The following is a 21,099-nucleotide window of genomic DNA, read 5'->3' on the forward strand; positions in this document are numbered from 1 at the left end:
CATCTTTTCTCTAAAATTTTCAGAGTTTAGAGAGGAAATAATTCAATTCCATGATAATATCTTTGCCATGATACATTTTTCTATAAAATATACCGACAAAAAATGGATTTAAAACGATAGGAAGTAAATCTAATTTTTAATTGATACAATCAACTATTGGTAGGAACTTTTTTACAGAAAATTTTTTTTCTTTTAAGTTCACAAATTCTAATGAGGATTGTTTTACCTTTCTCGGTGAATTTGATACGTGTAACTGAGTAATTGAGCTCTGATTGAATTTAAAATTCTTGTTAATGATAACATAAAGTAAGAAGATGAGATATAAAGTGGGAGTCAATACGGGGGGAGAGAGAGAGAGCATTATTGCTCATCATCCAATTTAGCTGAGAATCGGATAAAAGAGAGAAAGTTCTGAAAACAAGCTGCATAACATTCAGAAGGAGGAGAGCTGGTTGAAGGAATAGAACATTTCAACCCTGTTTTTCGAACTTTTCATTTTCTTTTCTGTGGTTTCCATTCCATATAATTCTTAGGAACTCTCCAGCAATGGATGCTATTCGTATAGCATTTTTATCTCCATACGATAAAGATATTATATTAAGCTTAAATTCTGATGATGAAACTTGATCAGAAATCTAAACAAAAAAGAAGCAAAAACTTTAGAACCGATTTTAAGCTAAATTTGATTCGAAAAAGGAAGCAAAATGAAATCCAAAGTTAGGGATGTGATCTTGATGGTTAAACGAATGGTAAGACAATATATTTCCAGGGGAAAAACTGCTTAGTTCATGATAAAAGATGATGAAGAGATGTTTATACATGATGATGATGGAAGGAGAGTTGGTGGTTATTGTGATGACGAAGATGATCTGTAAAGAAAATTTGTAAATAGAAAATGAATCAAGAAAAATGAGGTATCCGATTTCATTGTTTTCTCATTGTTTCATGAGCATCTAAAGGTAATCATTTTTTCCCACTTGTTCATCTTTATTTTCATCATCATGTTGTTATTTTATCGAAGAGGTAAGGAGATAATGATGATGGTTATGAACCCGAGCGAGAAAAATTCATGATGGAAGCAGAAAATGCACTAAAATCATCGGTAAAATGAACTTGGAATCATGATTCTGATTCCAAATTTCAATCGAATCAAAAATTTATCTCTTCTTCAAGAACATACTTATCATTCTCAACCTCACTTCGCTCTCTCTCTCTCTCCTTTTCATGATTATCATGATTATCTTCATCTTCTCGTTTCATTCTTTTGTGTTCTTGGAAATATTTTCTAAATGGAACTTTTTTCTCTCTTAATTTTATTTCATTTCTTATTGTCTCATCATTTATCAATCTTATTCATCTTCCAATTATGATAATATCATTTCATGAGTTTAGTTAGTTAACTGTGTATCCTTTTTGAAATTTCCCATTTCCACATAATCTTGAAACTGAACTTTCTTCTTGTTCTGGATCACAGTTTCACCATCATGATAACAATAACATGATGATAATTCAAAATGAATTCAGAACTGATCACAATGAATTTTGTTGATAACTAATTCTAATAACTATTCAAGTGATTCAATTAAGTATCAGATTGGGAAGTTTTTTAATCTTTGGTTAATTGTTATTATTAATAGATTAAAACTCATTCATGATTAACATTTAATATAGAAATAGATTTAATTTGAAAAAAAATATCAGAATTTCCCATTTTCTGTTCACTAATCTGATTAATTCATTTTGAAACTGGACTCACACTGACCATAAGTTTGAATATGATGATGATTGTTATTGTTAGATATCATTGTAAACTAATTAAATTGTCATTGAATAACCAAAGCTTGAGAGTCCCTCACAATTAAGTTATAATTAAATTTAGAGTTATCTGAAATTTCAACTTTCAATTGTGTTTATTTTATATAACCATTACCATGATCATTGACTGTATTGTTGATGATACTTATAACAATAATGATAATGTTAATGGTAACAACAATCAACGGTTAATAACTTTCTATCTGTTTCATGATAGTTAGTTAGTCTCATGACAATTTAATCAAAGATATTGTTGTTTTATTGTTGAGGATTCGGGTTGAACAAAAAAAGTTATCAGAAAAGTTCAATATTGATCATGAATAAGAAATCAGGAAGAGAAAAATTTACCATGTGAAAAGTATTATTAACATTGAAATCTAATGAAAACATTGTCACTTGATCTGAAAATCATCATTAACTTATCACATCAGAATGAATCGTTTTTCCTGATCACCAGAATCTCAATTTGAATCATTAATTCATCAACATTAACATTGATACAAACAAATCATACAATCGTATAACAATATCATTAACAACACTCTTGATGATTAAGGTAAAAATTTGACTTGAAACTGATTAACTTGATATATCAACAATCAATTGATACAATTGTATTCAAAAAGTGAATGAATCAAAATTGTGCTAATACTGAATAAGTTTGAAGATTGAACTTTTCATGGTGAAACTTTTACCAAAGTATCATGAGGTGGAAATTTAAGTTTAAAAAAGTTCACTGGGAGTTATTGATATTTTATCATATTCATCATGAAAAAAAGGTTGAAACCAATGGGTTATCATGGGGAAGTTGGAAACTCATTAGCTATGGATCATTTAAAGTCTTCCAACTGATATTATTTCATGGGAAGATGATGAAAAATTATCTTCAGACAATGATGATAATACTGAACAAAATGATAACAATGATGATGATGCTCATAATCAAAAAAGGGAAAGCGAAGATGATGATGATGATGATCACCATGAACTATTTGAGTAAAATCAGTTGGGAACTGAACTTTAAAGAATTGGAAGTGACTTTAATTTTGTTTACACACAATTTTTGTCAATTATTGTGCAATTTATCATTCACATTTATCATCATGATAAAAACTAATTGCAATTAAAATGACAACAAACGTTAATTACGATAAAGATTAAAAATCTTCCCATTAATTGTCGTCACCTTATTTCACCTACTTTCACATGAAACTTTCATCTTCTCAATTTTTCTGTTATCTTCCATCATCTTCATCACCATGAAACCAACATCCACCTTGAGATTGACTCGAACAATGAATGAAAAAAGAAAAGAGAGAAAAAAACTGTCATGGAAACACTTCCATTTCCGGATTATCTGACGACTACTTTGATCGTCATGAAAAGTTCACGAGTTTCCGGAATTTTTTTTCTACTCACGTTTCTTAATACTCTCCAGTATTTCCGGTTCAATTATCAACTCATCTAGAAGATATTGATGAAATTGATTCAGGAATCAGTCAATTCAATCATGATGACACCATCAAGATTTCAAATTTAATTAACAAAAATTAAATTACTTTTTCTTTCAAAGATCCAACATAAAGTTAATACCATTCAGAATTTATAATAACATTTGAATGAATCATTAGATTGGCTTTTTAATTTCATAACCAAGGTGATCAACTATAATGGTGATACTCAATTACCAGTTTAATTTGAAAACTTTTTTAATCAAATTGGGTTAACATTTAATTCATTTTCTTGATCAGATACAAAGAATCAATTAACATGATAGGTATCATGATGATTATTAACATCGGCATCTTTTAAAGTTATACAACAACCATGATAACATAGTGACAAGGGAAAATGTTTCAGAACTTGAACTTTTTTGTTCGGCATTTGGAAATAATAATAATAATAATTCAGAATAATGTTGTTTATAGTTGAATGTATTTTCATGATAACTGAATTTTAACTTTACTGAGCTTTTCTGATGCTCACCAGAAACGGAAATGAAACTCTCTCTCTCTCTCTCTCTCTCTCTCTCTCTCTTGTTCATCATGAAACTTTTCTGATTCTGAATTAACCTTACTACTTTTACATGGAGTTAACTATATTATTATTGTATTAACAATGAAATGATATTTTCTACTTTTTAAAGAAATAAATTGAATCAGATAAAAAGATGAAGCTGAACTTTCTTCATGATAATTCAGAATGATTTTTATTATTATTACTTATTATTGTCATTTTCAAATGAATGAGTTACTCAGATTGAATGAATAGATTCATGATATTACATCAACAGTTGAAACAGTTTCATGAGGGTTTAGGATACCAAAGAATCCAATTGAATATAATTCGGTAAACATTTTCATTAGAAGCCATCAAATTGATCCACCTTGTCCAGAGTGAATGTTATGAGTTACCTTTTTTTTTATTAGAATTGCTTTTCTTTTCCACTCTCAACTTCATGATGATTGGAAACTTTTCTCATGACCAACTATCGGTTGTTTTTATCCATGAATCAATATGTATGTTAATTTAATTACAGTAAGTGAAGATAAAAAAAATTCTTTTTCAGAAATAAACGATATAATCTAGTGGAATATCCGATTTCATGGGATGAGTTTGATTCCAACTTTTGCTCTGAGTTACGATTATTATGTTGAATAATTTTTGTCTTCTTCGCCTTCTTAATCTTTCATCACAGAATTTTTCATTCTTTACTTCATTCAGAATACTTATTTGTGGAGATGAAAGTTCTGTCCCATTCTTTACTATTACCATGATTCTATTGAATAAATTGGATCAGAATCAGAATTTTTCTTTCCCATTCCAACATTGACACTTTGTATCATGGATTGATTTTATTTCCTCTGTATTATCTCATTAATCTTAGATTGACATTGATTTTATTGCGTTGAGACTTTGTATCAACATGAGAAGTTTAATTATAACTCAATTCAGATAAATCCATAAGTTCAATGATCATAATAATTTTCTCAGTGAATTTTACCTTCAAAGTTATGGAAATTTAATTTGAACTGATTAGTGATTATTATTAAGAATATCAATTGATTAAATTTTATTTCTTCTTGATGATAAGATTATCAAAAAATATGACCCAAAGAAAATTTGGAAATTCATTGGAACGTAAATATCTCATATCGATATTAACATGATCATCATTATTCATGTTCCAAGTTCATGTATAGTAACTCAACTGAATAACAAGACACCGAGAAAAAAAAATGAAATTGACTGAAAATTCAGCAAAATTTACCCTTCAATTGAAATCCAATTGATGCTATCATGTTTTTGTTATTTTCTATCTGAATTTTTCATGGTAAACCAGGATGACTCTGAACAGATATATTCATGATTCATATACTTCATGATTTACAATAAGGTTACGTAAATTGATTGATCCAAAGTATTATAACAATAATCATGATGATACAAACTCCTGAATAGAGGTACAAAGATAAATCTGATTCAATGATTAAAAAAAATGATTCCAAAGATTATCATGGATGTAATTCAATTCATGCGGTTTCTCAGCAACCAAAATGAAACTGATTAGATGATATTTATTGATTAAATCATTTAATTTTGCAAAAACAGAAAAAAACTTCATCATGATTAACCAATTATCTATCAATCAGGGTATCGGTTTCAATCAATTCAGGATCACCATGAACCATTTCAACAGAATTCAGATAGAGAGTAAAAACTTTGGAACTTTAAAATTGGAATCATTTTTTATTCACCTTTATGAGATAATTTCATTATTCTCATGAAATATAAGATGATGAAAACATTGAATTCATTTATCGTTGTGATTAGCATGATAATTCAGTTTGAAATGATCATTAATCACACGATAAAATTATCATCCAAGTGACTTTGTTTTTCACTTTAAACTTAAAGTAAATTAATTTACAATTTAAAATTTCAATTACCTGTCAAAATATGATACACCTTTGATCATGATGATTATGATTAGTTAACTACACAGGAAACCAGGATAATTAATTCAGCTAATTTTAAAATGAATAAGTTATTACAACAAAAACTTCATGGTTATATCACGATGTTCATAATCATTAAGATTAAGTTTCAATTTGAGAAAACAAAATCACCAATTTGATAAATTAAAGAGTCTCAATCATGGTGATAATGATAATTTCAACTATCATCGCATGGTATTGATTGATTCAGAGAAATCATCATGGTTATCAGTTTTCATGGAGTAAAAATTGTTTCCATTTTTTTCCTCAGTCATTCAGTTATCTAAATATTATATCAAGAGGGTGGTGAGATTTTCTTGTTATTTCCTTTGATTGTGTAAAAGAATCACAATTGTTCAAAAGTCTTCATGTTACATTATCATGTAAAACCTGATTCGACTTGAATTCCCAGTACATTTTCAACTATTATCACTTATTTACTTTCACCTTACATTTCATGTTATACCTCATGTAACTATTTTCTTTCCCTACTGAGCAAAAGAGTAAAAGAAGATGAAGCTGAATAAAGTTCAGAGACTTTGAAAAGAACTTATCTCTCTCTCTCTCTCTCTCAAATCTATTCTTAAACTAGAAAAGGGAAGAAAAGAAAGCAAAAAGTTCCGTATTAAGATTCAATTGAAAAAAAGTTAGAGTAACATGATGATGAAGATGAAATAATGATGACGATAATAATAATAAAAAGATTTCAAATTTTTCGTTCACAAGACAATTTTCATCTTTACAATCACCATCATCTCCATGGTATCAAATGATTTTCACTGAACATTTGATTCAATTTTTTCCTCCTTCCTCATTGTAACTGTTTTCTCATCTTATTCCTCTTTCACCTCTGTCCATCGCTCGGTGGTCAGTTAACCTATCTAAAGATAAACATGAATTGATAATGTTCCCATCTCATTGAAGGAAAACTTTGTCATTTCATTTTCTCATCCATGTTATTTGATTCCCTATCAAGTTTTTACCGTTATTTTGGCTCATTTGATTTCATGTTGACTATTATTATCTTGATAACAATGAATCTTTGAATCCCTCCAACAGCAACAACACTACCACCACCACCTCCATCTCATCATCATCATCATCATCCTGTCCTTTGCTTTCTTGACCCATTATCATGATCCTAAATTGATTTACCTTTTCCCCTCTGATAAATTAAGTAGCTTTTATATTCCTCAGTCTATTGTGTAATATAACATTTACCTGGTTCATTTGAATATATGATCAACTCTTGTGCTTGTCTATCAAAATGAAATTTACATTAAACTCACTCTCTCATCTTGATATACATTCATTGTCATTGTTATTATTTACATAATAGGTAAAAAGATACAAAACAAACCTTAACGATAACAATGATGATAATTCTGGTTCGTCATGATTTAATCATTAATTTGGATCGTATTGTTATTGATTTAAAAACCTTAATGTTTTCCCATTACTCTCATTAGATTAACTTGAGATTTTCTCTTATTTTTCTATCAAATAAAATTGATTTATCATAAGATTTACCAAATATCGGTTATTATCAAACCGATAACCATGGTAATGTGATTATTAAAGATATTCCAATGGTTCATGTTCAATATTATGGTCAATTGAATCTCTACTGACCTGATGAAAGTGGAAAGTTCAAAACCTTAAACCTTTCCAGAGATTTGATTACTCTGTTAATCTACTAATCTGAAAGAATTAAACTTTTGGAACCTTTTTCGTTACTGTTCAATGTCTATTCCAATGAAATCTACATGGAGTTGATCATTTTTTGAACTTTTCCTTTTTCCTCACCCTGTTCCTATTCAATTAATAAATCAATCAGTATTGGTGAACCTCATTACTTTCATGGTGAGTTCATGTGATAATAAAAAGCATATATAAGATTCCCATGTTATCTCAAGTCTATTTTATCATATTCATTGTGATTCCCTGTTCGGGAGTAGAAAATAATATTGTATGAAGGAAAATGCTCCTTTTCCCATGAGTCAAGTGAAGTGGTGGTGGTGGTGGGTGACTAAGGATAGGGAAGAGGGTGGAAATGATAAGTAAAAGGGTAAATTCATCATTGATCATCTTAAGCGTCAAGGTTGAGATAATCTGTCATCCATGTTGTTTTTCTTCTGCTTCTGTTGTTATATTCTAGGCAATTGCTTTTGCTTAGAAAATTGTTCATATTGACCTGAAAGATGAAGATGAAGATAATGATGATGAGAATGAGGATGAGGATAATGAAGAGACCTAAACATCATAAATTGTGGTCTTACCAAATTAATATGAGAAGGTGGAGAGAAATTAATTGCACCTAAAACCAGAAAATCAATCAATTTTCTTCATGTTGATATTTCATTTCAACTTCCAATTCAGATTCGATAATCAATTGTCAACTTCATCAACTTGATCGTAAATGTCTCATGGAATTCATGTAATTTGAAATTGGGTTGTGATTAATTGTAATCGAGGATAATTTTGTAGAAAAGAGAGTGAGAAAAGTCAATTCAAAACAATTAACTAATCGTCAAATTTCACAGAGTATAATTTAAAGTAATTTCAAGAGATGGAAAATTATTTATCATGATTAATTTAGTTAATCAGGTTACATCATTTATTTAGGTGAAAAATTTAGTTACTCTTGAATTTAGGTTGGTAAAACTAATTGTCTTCACTGTTTATAACAATCAGATAATCAGATTGATTTACTTTCTAGTGATCAGTTAATTATCATGTCTTTTCATCAAGTCAATGATTATTCAACTGGGAATGATTATGATTTTATTGAACAGTTGATTAACTAGATGATCCCTTTAACAACAATCAAGTTGACGAGTGACAACAAATCATCAACAATTAATAATATCCGAAAGATACTACATATAAATTAAACAATCAATATAATCAAATGATGCTCACAGTTAGCAAATTAAAGTTCATACATTTTGTTCAACTGTAAAGTTAACAAGAGTTTCAAGGAATCAACATTCATCATGATTAACTACAAACTTGATTAATCAGCCTGAATATTTGATCATTAGATTAACTGTAAATTGATCATTAATTGAAAAAGTAAATAAATATTAATATAATATTTCAATATCAATGGTCAGTAACAGGGAAGTGAAATTTTTGACTCAATGTCATGAGGATAATGTTAAGTGTTGCATTGAATTAATTTTTGTTGAACTTACTGAAACTTTTATTGATTCAGATTTTCAAGGTGAGTTTCATGATAATGGAAACTGATAAGTGTTAAAGTGATTATCATGAAAATTGTTACACAAAAATATTAATTGCTTATTGGAAAGTGAACCAAAATGTAAATAATTATCTCTCAGTTTTATCAATTCATTTGTATGATTCATTTTCATGACATTGATGGTTAATATTAAATATATAAGATATCAGAATGTGCCTTCAGGCTATTGAAACTTATATATTATATGATAAGATGATGACAAAATGAAAATAGTTTCCTTGTTAACATAAAGAAACTTTTGTCACAATTAGTTTGAACAATTCTCATGAAAATTACCATGAAAAGTTCAGCTTATTGTCCTAAAGTGAATTAATTTTCATACTCAAACTAATTGTTCAGCCCATTGTTTTAATGGGAAAAACTTTTCAATTTTGTTTATTTTTTGACACTTCATGAAAAGTTACATGTTACATTTTTGAAACTTCAGATCAGATTCACCATTAAGGATAAAACTTGAATGAAACTGAATTTAATCATTTTCCATGCATCATAATCATCACAAAAGTATCATTACAATGTAACACATTCACTTTAATAGTGATTAACTTGTATGTATATTGAATTTTAAGCTTAGTTTTATGTGAGATAATTATATTGTTAGATTATTGTTATTATCGTTTTCTGATCATAATGAACAATTTACGATAATTTTTTCTCCTCTTTTTCAAATAAGTTACATTTTCTCATTGGATAATCTATTGATTGTTTCCTCATTAACCTTCATTGTTGAGGTAATAAAAATGTTTCCTTGTTGCACGAATACAAAAATTAAGGAAACTATTATTGCGATAAGTTTATGATAAAGGTAAATGAATAATCTACACGAAGGTCAAATGGCAAAAAAGGTGAAGACTATCACCTACTTACTCCAATGAATACAAACCATGTAATTTTCATCAAGATCTCAGTATTCAAGTTCAAATTATTATCGATTCATACAATGAAAGTACCAACCATTGAACATTAGCCTTTGACCGGTCTATTGGTCAGGCAAAAAAACGCGTTTTTTTATTTAAGTTAAAATTTGCCGTTAAATTTACACGAAAGAATTTACAATGACCTGGTTGACAAAATAATCTCAGCGAGATTATTTTGAGTCCATTTGCTTACATCTCCAGGTCCGAATCTCTATGGTTAATGACGAGAGTCGATTCGGTGTCAGGAGGTGATTCCTGGTTGTCAAAGCTCAACCCTAATCCTAAGTTTAAATTAAATTGCAAATTGATTTTCAACTTTCGCCACAATGTTGACAAGGAAACTCGGTAACGTTTTTCCTTCAGAATTTTGCAACTTTTACCTCTGAATTGATTTGACTTTTTCTCATGATAAACAAGAGCAATTCTAAGTTTATCCGAGAATAACCTCAAATTACCTTCAAAGGTTTTCTCTTTGATTGAAGAACGAGTGAAAATTGGGTCATTCATATTCTGTAAACAATAAAGATCAAATAAAACGTCTTAACGGGGATTCGAACCTATAATCTTACTCACCTGAGTCGAAGACATTACTAATCGGCCACGACGGTTATAAAAATGAGGTGTAAAAAAGCTTATAAAGTTAACAGGAAACGAGTTGAACTAACCGAACCGGTAACCGAAAAGTAACCGAAAAACCGGTTTACCTCAAATTTGGTGACAAATTTATCTCTAGATTTAATTACATTCCAGTGATCAAACAAGTTTCAAGGTCAAAAGTCATTTCGCAAGTTTGACGACCTTTTAACACGTTAAAAGCACTTAGAATGCAAGAAAATTCAATCGTTTTGTTGTTCGGAATTAAAGTAACAAATGAAATAATCAAAATGATTTATAACAATCAATCGTATTTGTAATAAATTGTATTTGTACAAATGATTTAAAGGCAAAATTTATTGTATTCATTTTCCTTGGTTTTTAGTAATTTTAATTGGTTAAATTGTATTGATTATTAATGTTGATTTTGTTTTCTTGTTACTTTTTGTTAATTTAGTTTCACCGGTTGTTTGGATTCCCAAACAAGTGATTGGTTCACATTTAGGTAAAGATGTAACTTTAAATTGTCACATTGACTCGTTTCCACCATCAGTTAATTACTGGATTAAGGAAAATGGTGAACTGATTGCTCCATCATCAAAATATTCAATCTATCATGAAGACAAGGAATACAAGACTCATTTATCTTTGGTCATTCGAAATGTTCACAAAAGTGATCTCGGCATTTATACTTGCTCAGCAAAGAATCAACTTGGATCCAAGGAAGCGATTGTCACCCTCATCGGTTAGATTATTTTTCTTTCTGATAAATATATTCACAATTAAAGAACAACAATTGAAATTGATTAGTTTAATACCTTAAGTTCATAGGATAATAAATAATTCACATGGAAACATAGATTTCTCTCTAGCTCTTATACTCATGATATGGAAAAATATTATTAGAATTATAAACAGAATCAAGTATCGAAATTGATTAGAACTTTTTTTTGCTTCTATTATGAAAAAAACATATTCTCATGATCAATTCCATCAGGTATATAAGAATAACCCTAGAAAAAGAGGAAAAAAAAGTTCGATAATCTAAAATTGTCCCAATCATTCATCTAATCATCTTTGTTATCAATGGTTTTCCTCTCAATTCTTTATTGTATTCATATATTATCATCATGATGATGATGACGATAATCATCTTTATTTGCCAATTGTATTCTCACAATTGTTTGTAACTCTCATATTCTATTGACAGTGATACATAAGTGCTATTCAAGTTTCATTCCTTTTCATTGGTCTCGAGTTTGACACTTCTTTTTCTCTGTATTTCCCATTCTCGTATCGCCGGGATATTGAAAGTTCCAAGTGAAACTCACCCCACCTTCTTACACCTCTTGCCTTTTCTTCATGGAAAATGTGTGACAGTTTAAATTGAAAAAATGATTCCAATTGAAATATATGTTCACTTACATTGAATTTGTTTCCATTCTCAATTGGGAATAGCTTGGTTAATATCTTTCTTTTCATTGTGATCATTGATCAACAGAGGGAATCATAGTAAATATATTATTATCATCACCATGAGAATGATAATAACTTTGGTATAAATACTGGCAATGTTTAGGAATCTTTATTATGGTGAAAATTGTTTTATCATATCGACAAATGAGAGCATAAGGAAATTCAATTGAAACTCATTTTCGAATAAAACTTTTCTCTTTCTTTCCTGATCATCTCTTTCAGGGTGAATTTTCATCTCTCTTTCCATGTATCACTTTAGCTCTCTTATTATTTGTGTCTGTTTGTTTGATGTGTGATTGATGATAGATGATTGAAAATAAAGAGTAAAGTTGAAGATGATGACGAGGGATGCGGATGAAGATGAGAAAAGGAGGACAAAAGAAATTGATTCGATAGAAAAGAATGAAAATTTTCTTCTTTTTTTTGTCTCTTTAATATTTTATTCTATTATGTAGCAACATTATATTGACAGTTTCAAGATATTCAGATGAAGATATAAGACCTACAATGATGATGAGAAAGGATGAGGATGGAGAAGGAAAAATGATGCAAGGATGATGATGGAAAGCGAACCAAATAGAAATGAAGTTTTCTCTCTCTACATTTCCAATTTCGAATTGGAATTTTTTTTCTCTCTTATCAATATTTTCCAATTCAAGTTAACAGATGACAATTGTCATTTGTAAATTGTTTTCATCTTCATTCATCTAACAACTTTTACCAATTTGTCAAATCATTTCTAACCTTTACTATCATTCAGACGAAAAAGATACAAAAGTCTCAATGAAAATGTCGAAAAACTTTTTTTTTCTCAATTGTTTTTCTCTGATTATCCAAATCGATTTAACTGATTCATTAACAAAAGTTCATTAGAACTCGATTAATGAAGTTGATGATATAAGATCTTCGAGAATAACTGATTAAATCTAATTTTGATTCGACGAGATAGTTAATAATATCATAGAACTTTAAAAGTTCAACTTTTGATTTCGTCGAAAATTGATTCAACATGGTTGATTATCACGCAACGATTTCCAAATTTTAATTTTTCCACCACATCGAGATGATAGAGAATCGATATTCATGGATGATAATTTGAATACGATATTTTCCTTAGCATTTTGAGCTTAGATAATTTTCTGATGATAGATTTTCAATTGATCGTTGAACATTTTCAATCTTGTTCCAATTCTGATAATATAATCAATCACCTAAGAGTTTTAACAATCAAATAGTTCAACATGATAATCATGATCATGATAAAATCTGAGAGAAAAAAATTCAAAGTTGCATCGTATTCAGAGTATCATGAGAAGTTATCATAACTTTTGATAACAATTAGAGATGATTTGATTATGACATTTACTGTTTTCTAATCAAAATGATTTGTTAATTAGATGACTTGATGTACATATAAATTGTTCATTTTGTTAATTAACCAGCAATCATTATATTTAATGTCACTTTTGTTTTCAACATTATTATTATTGCCTGAGGCATTTTCAATTGCTTCAAATCATTTGGTTCATATGTTATCATCATCATTAAATTTGTATTAACTGACAATTCAATTGTTATTATGTTTTCATATTGCCCCAGGGGTTATTATTATTAACTTGAATGTTATCATTATTATTTCCTATGATTAAGTTACAATGTGTGTGTGTATGTGAGCTAAAAGTACAATTTAGTCACACTAAAGTTAATTGTTCACAGGTAGATTTGTACAGTTACAATTTACTTTTGGATGTTGGCTTTTGTTAATCACTGTAAAGTCTCAGTTAATCAGGAAAGAAAAGGTTATCTAATTGTTACAATTAATTTTCTCTATCAACTGTAAATCTTTGCTAATACTTGTCCAGTGTATGTGATAAGTGATTAGTTTTGATTGATTAGTTTTCATCATTTGATAGTCAGATAAATTGTGGACATTAAGTTGGTAATGAATGGAAATTAATAATTATCTTGGTTAGTGATTAATGATTAGTAGTGTACGATTTTGATGAGGATAAATTGATATTAATACAGTTACTTTTTTTCAAAAGATAATATTAGCATTATTATGATGATGATAATCAATGTAATCTTTGCAATTGGACAATTACAATCAATTGAAATCAGTAAATCACTAACCAGTGAATGAGAAAAAAAAAACTTACGCTTCATGAACATCATTTACTATTCATTTTCATGTCAAATGAATAAATTGTTCATTCATCATAATTTTCATTTTTCTCATTGTTCAAATATAATCATAATCATCATCATTTCCAGTATTAGCATCATCTGATTTGCAATCAATATGACAATTAAACCTTCAATTATCAATTGATAATTAGAGTTTTTTTTTCTGTCTGGAGTTATCAAAGAAAACAAATTAAATGATAACAATCAAGAGACATGTACAGTTGAGGCAAGAATACAAATGACAATTTGTTCAACTATTAAAGTGACGTAGCAATTTAGATATTCAATGTGATTCAATTGAATTGTTTCAATTAATCTACCTTGAATTTTAGTATTTAGCAAACATAACTTTGTTATCCACCTCTCATCCTTTTTCATGGTGATGATCATGCTAATTACTGATCACAATCAACTTGTAAATTTCAATTTTCTTTCCTGGTGAAAATCTGTTTTCCTTTGTAATTTTCGACACATCCACTGAATTCAAGTTGAACTTTTTTCAGAGAAATTAATAACTTGTCACCATGTTAAACTTTGTTCATATTGTTTTCGGATCCATAGATTTTTTGATTACTTCCTTATTCATTTTCTTTGTTATTATCATTCCTGTTGTTGTTGAAGGTACATAAAAACTGATCATTTTACTCCTTGGTTCCAATGAATGAATTTGACCTTAATCGAAAAATGATAAACTTTTTTTTTCATCTTCTTCTTGTTTTTCCCTTTGCTTTTCGTTAAAATCATTGTCCTCTCCTTTTCCTTTTCCTCTTTCATGTAACTTGTTCCCATAGCAATGAAAAATGATCTCCAAATGGAACTTTGGTTCACAGAACAATTCAGTTGACAGGTTGAATATTGTTGAGATAGTTAAACATACACTGACCATGCAAATGGATTGTGTACAATTACAATTGTAATAATAATAATTTTCTTCCTGACTGATGTAACCATGATGCTCAGTCGAATCAAAAATTTTACTCCAACTTGAACATAATATTTTAGTTGGAAACAAAATTTCACTTGAATTTCCATTCAATCTTTATATTCACCGGTGTGTCTCTGTATTTCTTTTAAATGATATTTTAACCATGTTACCTGGTTGGAGATATTCAATGTTTCTGTCTTTTAAATTTCCTCCATGATGATTTTCATTGAGACACTTCAGAAAGTTTAGAACCAAAATAACCATCAACAATGTTTAGTGTGAATAACGAATATCATGACAGCAAAGATCGAAGATCGTATTTTACTTGTTCGATTTTGCATTAAGCCATTGGGTCTTCTTTGATATCAGATATTAAGTTTTCACTTTTTCTTTCCCTTTAAATGATAATGATGTTGACACAAAATCATTGTAACTTTTCACTGGGAATGTTTCTTTAGCTGTTGTTTATCACATCATTTCCTTTCATCTCATAAATTTTGGTTTAACTTTTTTTCCATCTCAAATTTACTTTATCCGTTTCTCTCTTTGAATCAAAAATCGCTCTTCTCCAAAAAAAGATCATGTAATCAATACAACAATCGATACGATAGAATAGGAATCAGGTTACACCGTAGAAGAAAAAAAGATTTATATATCAAGCGAATACCTATTGATGAGGCAAAAATTGAGAGAAAGAATTAAAATTAGATTAGAGTTTAAATTAGATATGAATTAAGTTAATTTACTTACGAAATATTAATCGAAGCCAATTAGTTATATAGTTTTTGTTTGACTAAAGATCATATCTCATTAAATCTGTTCCGTTGATTTGACATGAGGTTGAGTTGAATTTTCCATTAAAAAGATGACAACCAAATGATCACAATAGATTTTCACTTATTGTCCACAATTTAAGTGGAACAATTATTCAATTTTCCATGTTGACCATTGATTAAAAAGATTATTCTCTTTGACTCTTGTTCTTTTCTCTTCTTGTAAAATGTAAAATCTCCCATGGGTTTGGCTCCATTTTTATTCATTACGATATTTTCTTTTCTCCTTTTTGTTATAGATGATCCAAAAGACCACAGAATAGGATCAGTAAACCGGAAACAGCAATACATCCAAGTTTCAGAAAGATCTCCATCTTTCAATCATGATTTAAGTAAAAGTTCATCTGACATGGAGAACTCAATTCTCATGGAAGAAAGTGAAGGACTCAAGTCATCGTCTCCCTATAAAAATAAACATAATTTGATAGAGAAACATGTTAATTTAATCATTTCATTAACTATTGTAACCATTGTTTTAATAAACTAAAGTATTATGGAAATATTGTATAAAAAAAAATTCGACAGAAAAAAAGAGAAAAATAAAAAAATGATACATACTTTTTTTAGAGAACAAAAAAAAAAGAAAAAAAAATGTCTCCTCTTTGAATCTTTTCCAAGGGTAAACTAATTATAGAAAGAGAACATTTTGTATAGAAAACTGTGAACATAATCACAATTAGCTAATCAATCACTCGGTGGGCTAATTAGATGACCAAAATTTGTAAAACGATGACCATCATCATGTTGATAGGGAAAAAATGATCAAGACACTTGATGATCTCAGAATATTGTCAATTGTTTTCACTTTTCAAATTGTTCACTTAAATAGACACTGATTACCAATAATTGTCCATCAAGTGTCCAGTTAGTTGATTGTCCAAACATTAAAACCAAAATGATGATGAAGAAAGAAAAAAGATTAACACAAAAACCGATTAAAAATGTTACATGTTCATCTATTTACAGACAAGAAAGAAGATAAATAAAAGTCACAAGATGAAGACAAAATGGTGGAACAAAAATGAGAGAAAAACAAAACCATTTAGAGAATAGAATGTTAATTGTTTAAACAGTTAATGTTCGATGATTAAGATGATGAGAAAATTGATGATGGGAAAGATTAATTAATTATCTCCGAATGGTGTTAATGATGATGATGGAAACAAAGAAAAGTGTTGGCAGTTTCCCGCTTAATCCTCGTTCCTTGTAATGTAAATGAAGAGTTTGGCAAATCATTGAGTCACCATGTTGATTATTCAACAAATCAGGTTAGTCTTTTGTTTACTTTTTTTTTTAATTTTTTCTTTTTTCCGAATTAAATTATTTGGCATTTTAATTGTTTTATTCTTTAGTGAACTTGATGTACGTTTGTTGATGATGATTAAAATTAATCATAACCAGAGAGATTGTTGATTACAATCTGTTGATTGTTGATGAATTTTTTGTTTGTTCTTTTCGTTTTGATTTTTCTCCTTGTTAACCAATTGGAATGAAACCAAAAAATTTTTTCTTCTTTTTCTTTGTCTCTTCGTTTGTTAAATTGTTCTCTGTTAATTCTGATGGATTAAAAGGAGATGATGTCGAAGATTCTGGCGATTTTAATCTTTTCCATTTTTTACTTGTTAATCGTCTAATCGGTGAGTTTTTTGTCATGTAATTGACTCTTTGAGTTTCCATCGGCGATCCGTTTACTATTGTCACGTCTTTCCGATCAACGCCCATGTGACTCTTTATCGAATCAATATAATTATCGATATCATGACTGAATTGTGTTCCTTTTTTACCTTTCTTTCCATGTCCATGACTGTGATGACCACCATGCGAATGTCCATCAACCCAATCCCAAACATCACCATGATCACCATGACCCCAGGAACCCCAAGGATCCCAATGATCCTGATGATGATAATGACCCCAAGGATCCCAATGGTCACCACCACCACCCCAATGGTGACCATCATTTAGAATAATTATATCATGATCATGTTTCTTTTTCTTTTTCTTTTCTGGTTTATATTTTTCAATTTTCTTAATCTCCTTCTTTTTCTTACCCTTCTTTTGCCCATAGTGAACATGGTGATGAGTTATTTTCTTTGGTTCCCAATGATGATCACAATCATGTTTATGGTGATGAATATGATGTTCATTGTCCCTCTTGCTCTTCATGTGCCAATGGTGATGGTCATCATCATCATCGTCCCATCCTTTGTACCCCTTATGCCCTTTATGTCCTTTATGTCCCTTGTGACCTTTATGGCCCTTATGACAATCACCACCACCCCAGTGATCCTCATGATGATGACCACTACTCCAACTATCAGCGCACGTTTTAACAACCACAGGCTTGTAGTGTTTACATCCAAACGGCCACCACCAGAAGAGGATTTTCTTCAATTTCGATTTGTGTTTTCTCTCAATGAAAACCATAGTGTGGTGATGATGTTCCTTACCATTCTTATGATTATGACAGCCCTTGTGACAACCCTTTCCACCTTTAGAGTGACCAAAACCTTTTTTATTACATGCATAGTCCCAACCATCCCAATCGTCATCAGACTTTTTCCACAAGGACCATTCTTGAGTTAATTGGACAAATGTCAACACAATTATTATAAAAATTATCCATCGATGCATAATTGTTAACAATTAACAGGAAAAACCATTTATCCTCACTTATTACACTGATATTTTAATAATTTACCAAACTCTCTGTGGTCACTTCACTTGGATCAAACATCGTACAAAAAATTGACTCAAATTAACTGTTTTTTTTTTGGATAACACTTATTATGGATTTAAGTTGACATGGTGTTCAGTTTGCTTGATGAATGGAAAATGATTTAACAAACCAAATTCTGGCGATATGTTTTTTTTTCTGCTCATCAATGAATTTATCCAATTCAATTAGAGCAAACATCATTCAGCTGATTAGTATTTACATGTTCAGTTTAATGGTAATTCTTATTATCTATTTCAATCATTTTGGATCACTGGGTGAATCCGAAATTAACATCAATTGATACATTTTTTTTCTTCTTCTCTTTCTTTTCTACAGGTAATTTACTTCTTCCGTTGTTAATTAGTGATAAGATTTTAACTTATTTCAAGGACCAGTTAATTGTTGACTACCGTCTTTTAATTACCTTAACCCACTATTTGAATTGGTAAAATAAAGGAAACGAAGATGATAAAGAGTCAAATGAGCAATCAGTTAACAAGGATGATGGATAAAAAATGGTTAAATAAACAATAACGATCTTAAGTCTTAATTGGTGAAAATTTGAACTGTCAAAATGTTTCTCTTACGCTTCAATCAACAAATCGATTGGTACCTTGATAAAACAACAAAACTACAACACAACAACCCGATTTAGTTAATTTGGTTTGTATTTCATCTTCATGATGAGCTTTTTCCTCTCATCTTCCTCCTGTTTCACCTGAAATTGAGCTTAAATCATCAATTAATCAGCTACAATTAGTTTAACATTAAAAGGGCTAAATTTAGCTTAACTTTTCTTGCGACAATAATGATGATCTTGATAGTGAAAGCCCTCTTGCTTTTGATTATCTCGCTGTTGGAAAAGCTTTTTACTCCAATCATTAATTGCTTATTAATTTCTCCTGTGACACTCGGTGATCATACCAACTATTAAACTACTATAATCAACAGATAAATTAACTAAATTCATCTAATTCTATTTTCAGATAAAAGAAACAATTGAAATGGAAGATGAATCGATTCAACAGTCAAGATGATTAAAGAGCGAAAGTTTAATTGTTATGAACACACTTGATAATGGCCATGGATTGTTGTGGAATTGAAACAATATTAATATAACCATTAACACCCTAACGGGTTAATTATTATTTATCATATATTAGAATTGGTTAATCGTGGAAATGTTGATCGTATATAAGATGGTTTTCATTTTATCATATCGATTTCACTTTCATCCTGATCATCGTACAAGTTTGATCGATCTTCGAATTTCGATCGCAATTAAAGTGTACAAAGGAAACATCATGATGTTTCCCTCGATTAAGTTAATTAATTTAACCTTATTGGTGATTGGTTTCATCTCGATTTTTCAAATATCTCCAATCTCTGTGGAGAAAAGGATAAAGGACAATCAATCATAATGGACGGTGGAAATTTAATCATGAAAGATCACGACAAGAAGAAAAAAGGTGATACAATTGTGATTAAAAGTTCCAGTGGAAGTGGTTGTGGTTGTGCCAAAAAAATGATTCCTGTGCCTTATCCAATTGTGATTCCTAAAAAAGAGGTTAGTGATTAACCTGTGATTAGCATGAGATTATTTCTCAATTATTTTAATCTTATTGCTCATCTTTCCAGCACTTAAATTATTTCAAATTAATTCATTTTCATGACTCTTAGTCTTCCGTCGTTCTGTTTACTCAGATAACCATGAAAACCTATCAAATTAACATGTTTGAAGGAAACAAAAAGTGTTTAGTCAACCTGATCATCAAAACTATTGAAAAACAAATAATGTGCAAACCGCTAACCGGTTGACTTTTGGTGTTAATTGAATCTTTTAAATTGTAAACAATTAGCTTTTTATATCATTGATATGTTATAATTGTAAACAAGGAGAAGGCTTCTCATTATGTCGTATCAATCATCATCAAAATCACCAATATCTTATTACAATTTTGTCTCAAATTTAATTTTCAAACTTTAATCTGAGATTATAATCTCATCTATTCAATTGATGATTAATGAGAATTGTTTTTCTTTCATTGTTTTGTAGGTTAAATATGTTCATGTTCCTGTTCATGTTCCCGTTCCCGTTCATGTCCCTGTTCCTGTTCACCATCATGGCGGTTGGTTTGGCGGTGGTGGACATGAAATGATGTCCGGTGGATTTGCCCGATCAGATGATGAGGTGATCAATGAACCAATGGAAAGACCAGTGATTGGAATTGGCGAGAAAGTCTCATCAGCTGATTATGATCTTCCAAACGAGGGCGAACCTCGATTGATAGATTCTCCTAGGCCACCGATGATCCCTGAAGAATTGGGAATCCTCATGTGATTTGTTAATCGTCATTCTATCATTTAAAA

General features: G+C 29.6%; 4 protein-coding genes across 11 annotated transcripts in view; 2 read left to right on the forward strand and 2 right to left on the reverse strand.

The window, feature by feature from the left end:
* LOC128394226 (lachesin-like) overlaps positions 1 to 16,510 on the forward strand; it is a 66,848-nt gene extending 50,338 nt beyond the window's left edge. For all 8 annotated transcript variants that reach the window (XM_053354521.1, XM_053354519.1, XM_053354522.1 and 5 more), the window contains 2 exons: positions 11,047 to 11,334; positions 16,250 to 16,510. In XM_053354521.1, the coding sequence (XP_053210496.1) occupies positions 11,047 to 11,334; positions 16,250 to 16,497 (536 nt within the window). In that variant the 3' untranslated portion in view covers positions 16,498 to 16,510. The remainder of the gene's footprint in view (positions 1 to 11,046; positions 11,335 to 16,249) is intronic.
* LOC128394235 (uncharacterized) lies at positions 9,983 to 10,945 on the reverse strand. The gene is made up of 2 exons (XM_053354535.1): positions 10,569 to 10,945; positions 9,983 to 10,505 (listed from the first exon to the last, which is right to left on the reverse strand). Exons 1-2 carry the CDS (start codon positions 10,581 to 10,583, stop codon positions 10,185 to 10,187), a joined length of 336 nt encoding a protein of 111 aa, XP_053210510.1. The 5' UTR covers positions 10,584 to 10,945; the 3' UTR covers positions 9,983 to 10,184.
* LOC128394228 (histidine-rich glycoprotein-like) lies at positions 16,023 to 18,657 on the reverse strand. Its single transcript, XM_053354525.1, has 2 exons — positions 16,569 to 18,657; positions 16,023 to 16,412 (listed from the first exon to the last, which is right to left on the reverse strand). The coding sequence occupies exon 1, from the start codon at positions 18,642 to 18,644 to the stop codon at positions 17,487 to 17,489; it is 1,158 nt and encodes a 385-aa protein (XP_053210500.1). The 5' UTR covers positions 18,645 to 18,657; the 3' UTR covers positions 16,023 to 16,412; positions 16,569 to 17,486.
* Positions 18,658 to 18,828: 171 nt separating this feature from the next.
* On the forward strand, positions 18,829 to 21,096 carry LOC128394234 (uncharacterized). The gene is made up of 4 exons (XM_053354534.1): positions 18,829 to 18,964; positions 19,066 to 19,392; positions 19,716 to 20,296; positions 20,786 to 21,096. Exons 3-4 carry the CDS (start codon positions 20,150 to 20,152, stop codon positions 21,068 to 21,070), a joined length of 432 nt encoding a protein of 143 aa, XP_053210509.1. The 5' UTR covers positions 18,829 to 18,964; positions 19,066 to 19,392; positions 19,716 to 20,149; the 3' UTR covers positions 21,071 to 21,096.
* Positions 21,097 to 21,099: the final 3 nt, after the last annotated feature.

The sequence above is a fragment of the Panonychus citri genome, unplaced genomic scaffold (genome assembly GCF_014898815.1).
Source record: "Panonychus citri isolate SS breed McGregor unplaced genomic scaffold, ASM1489881v1 Contig00139, whole genome shotgun sequence".
Classification (NCBI taxonomy): Eukaryota; Metazoa; Arthropoda; class Arachnida; order Trombidiformes; family Tetranychidae; genus Panonychus; species Panonychus citri.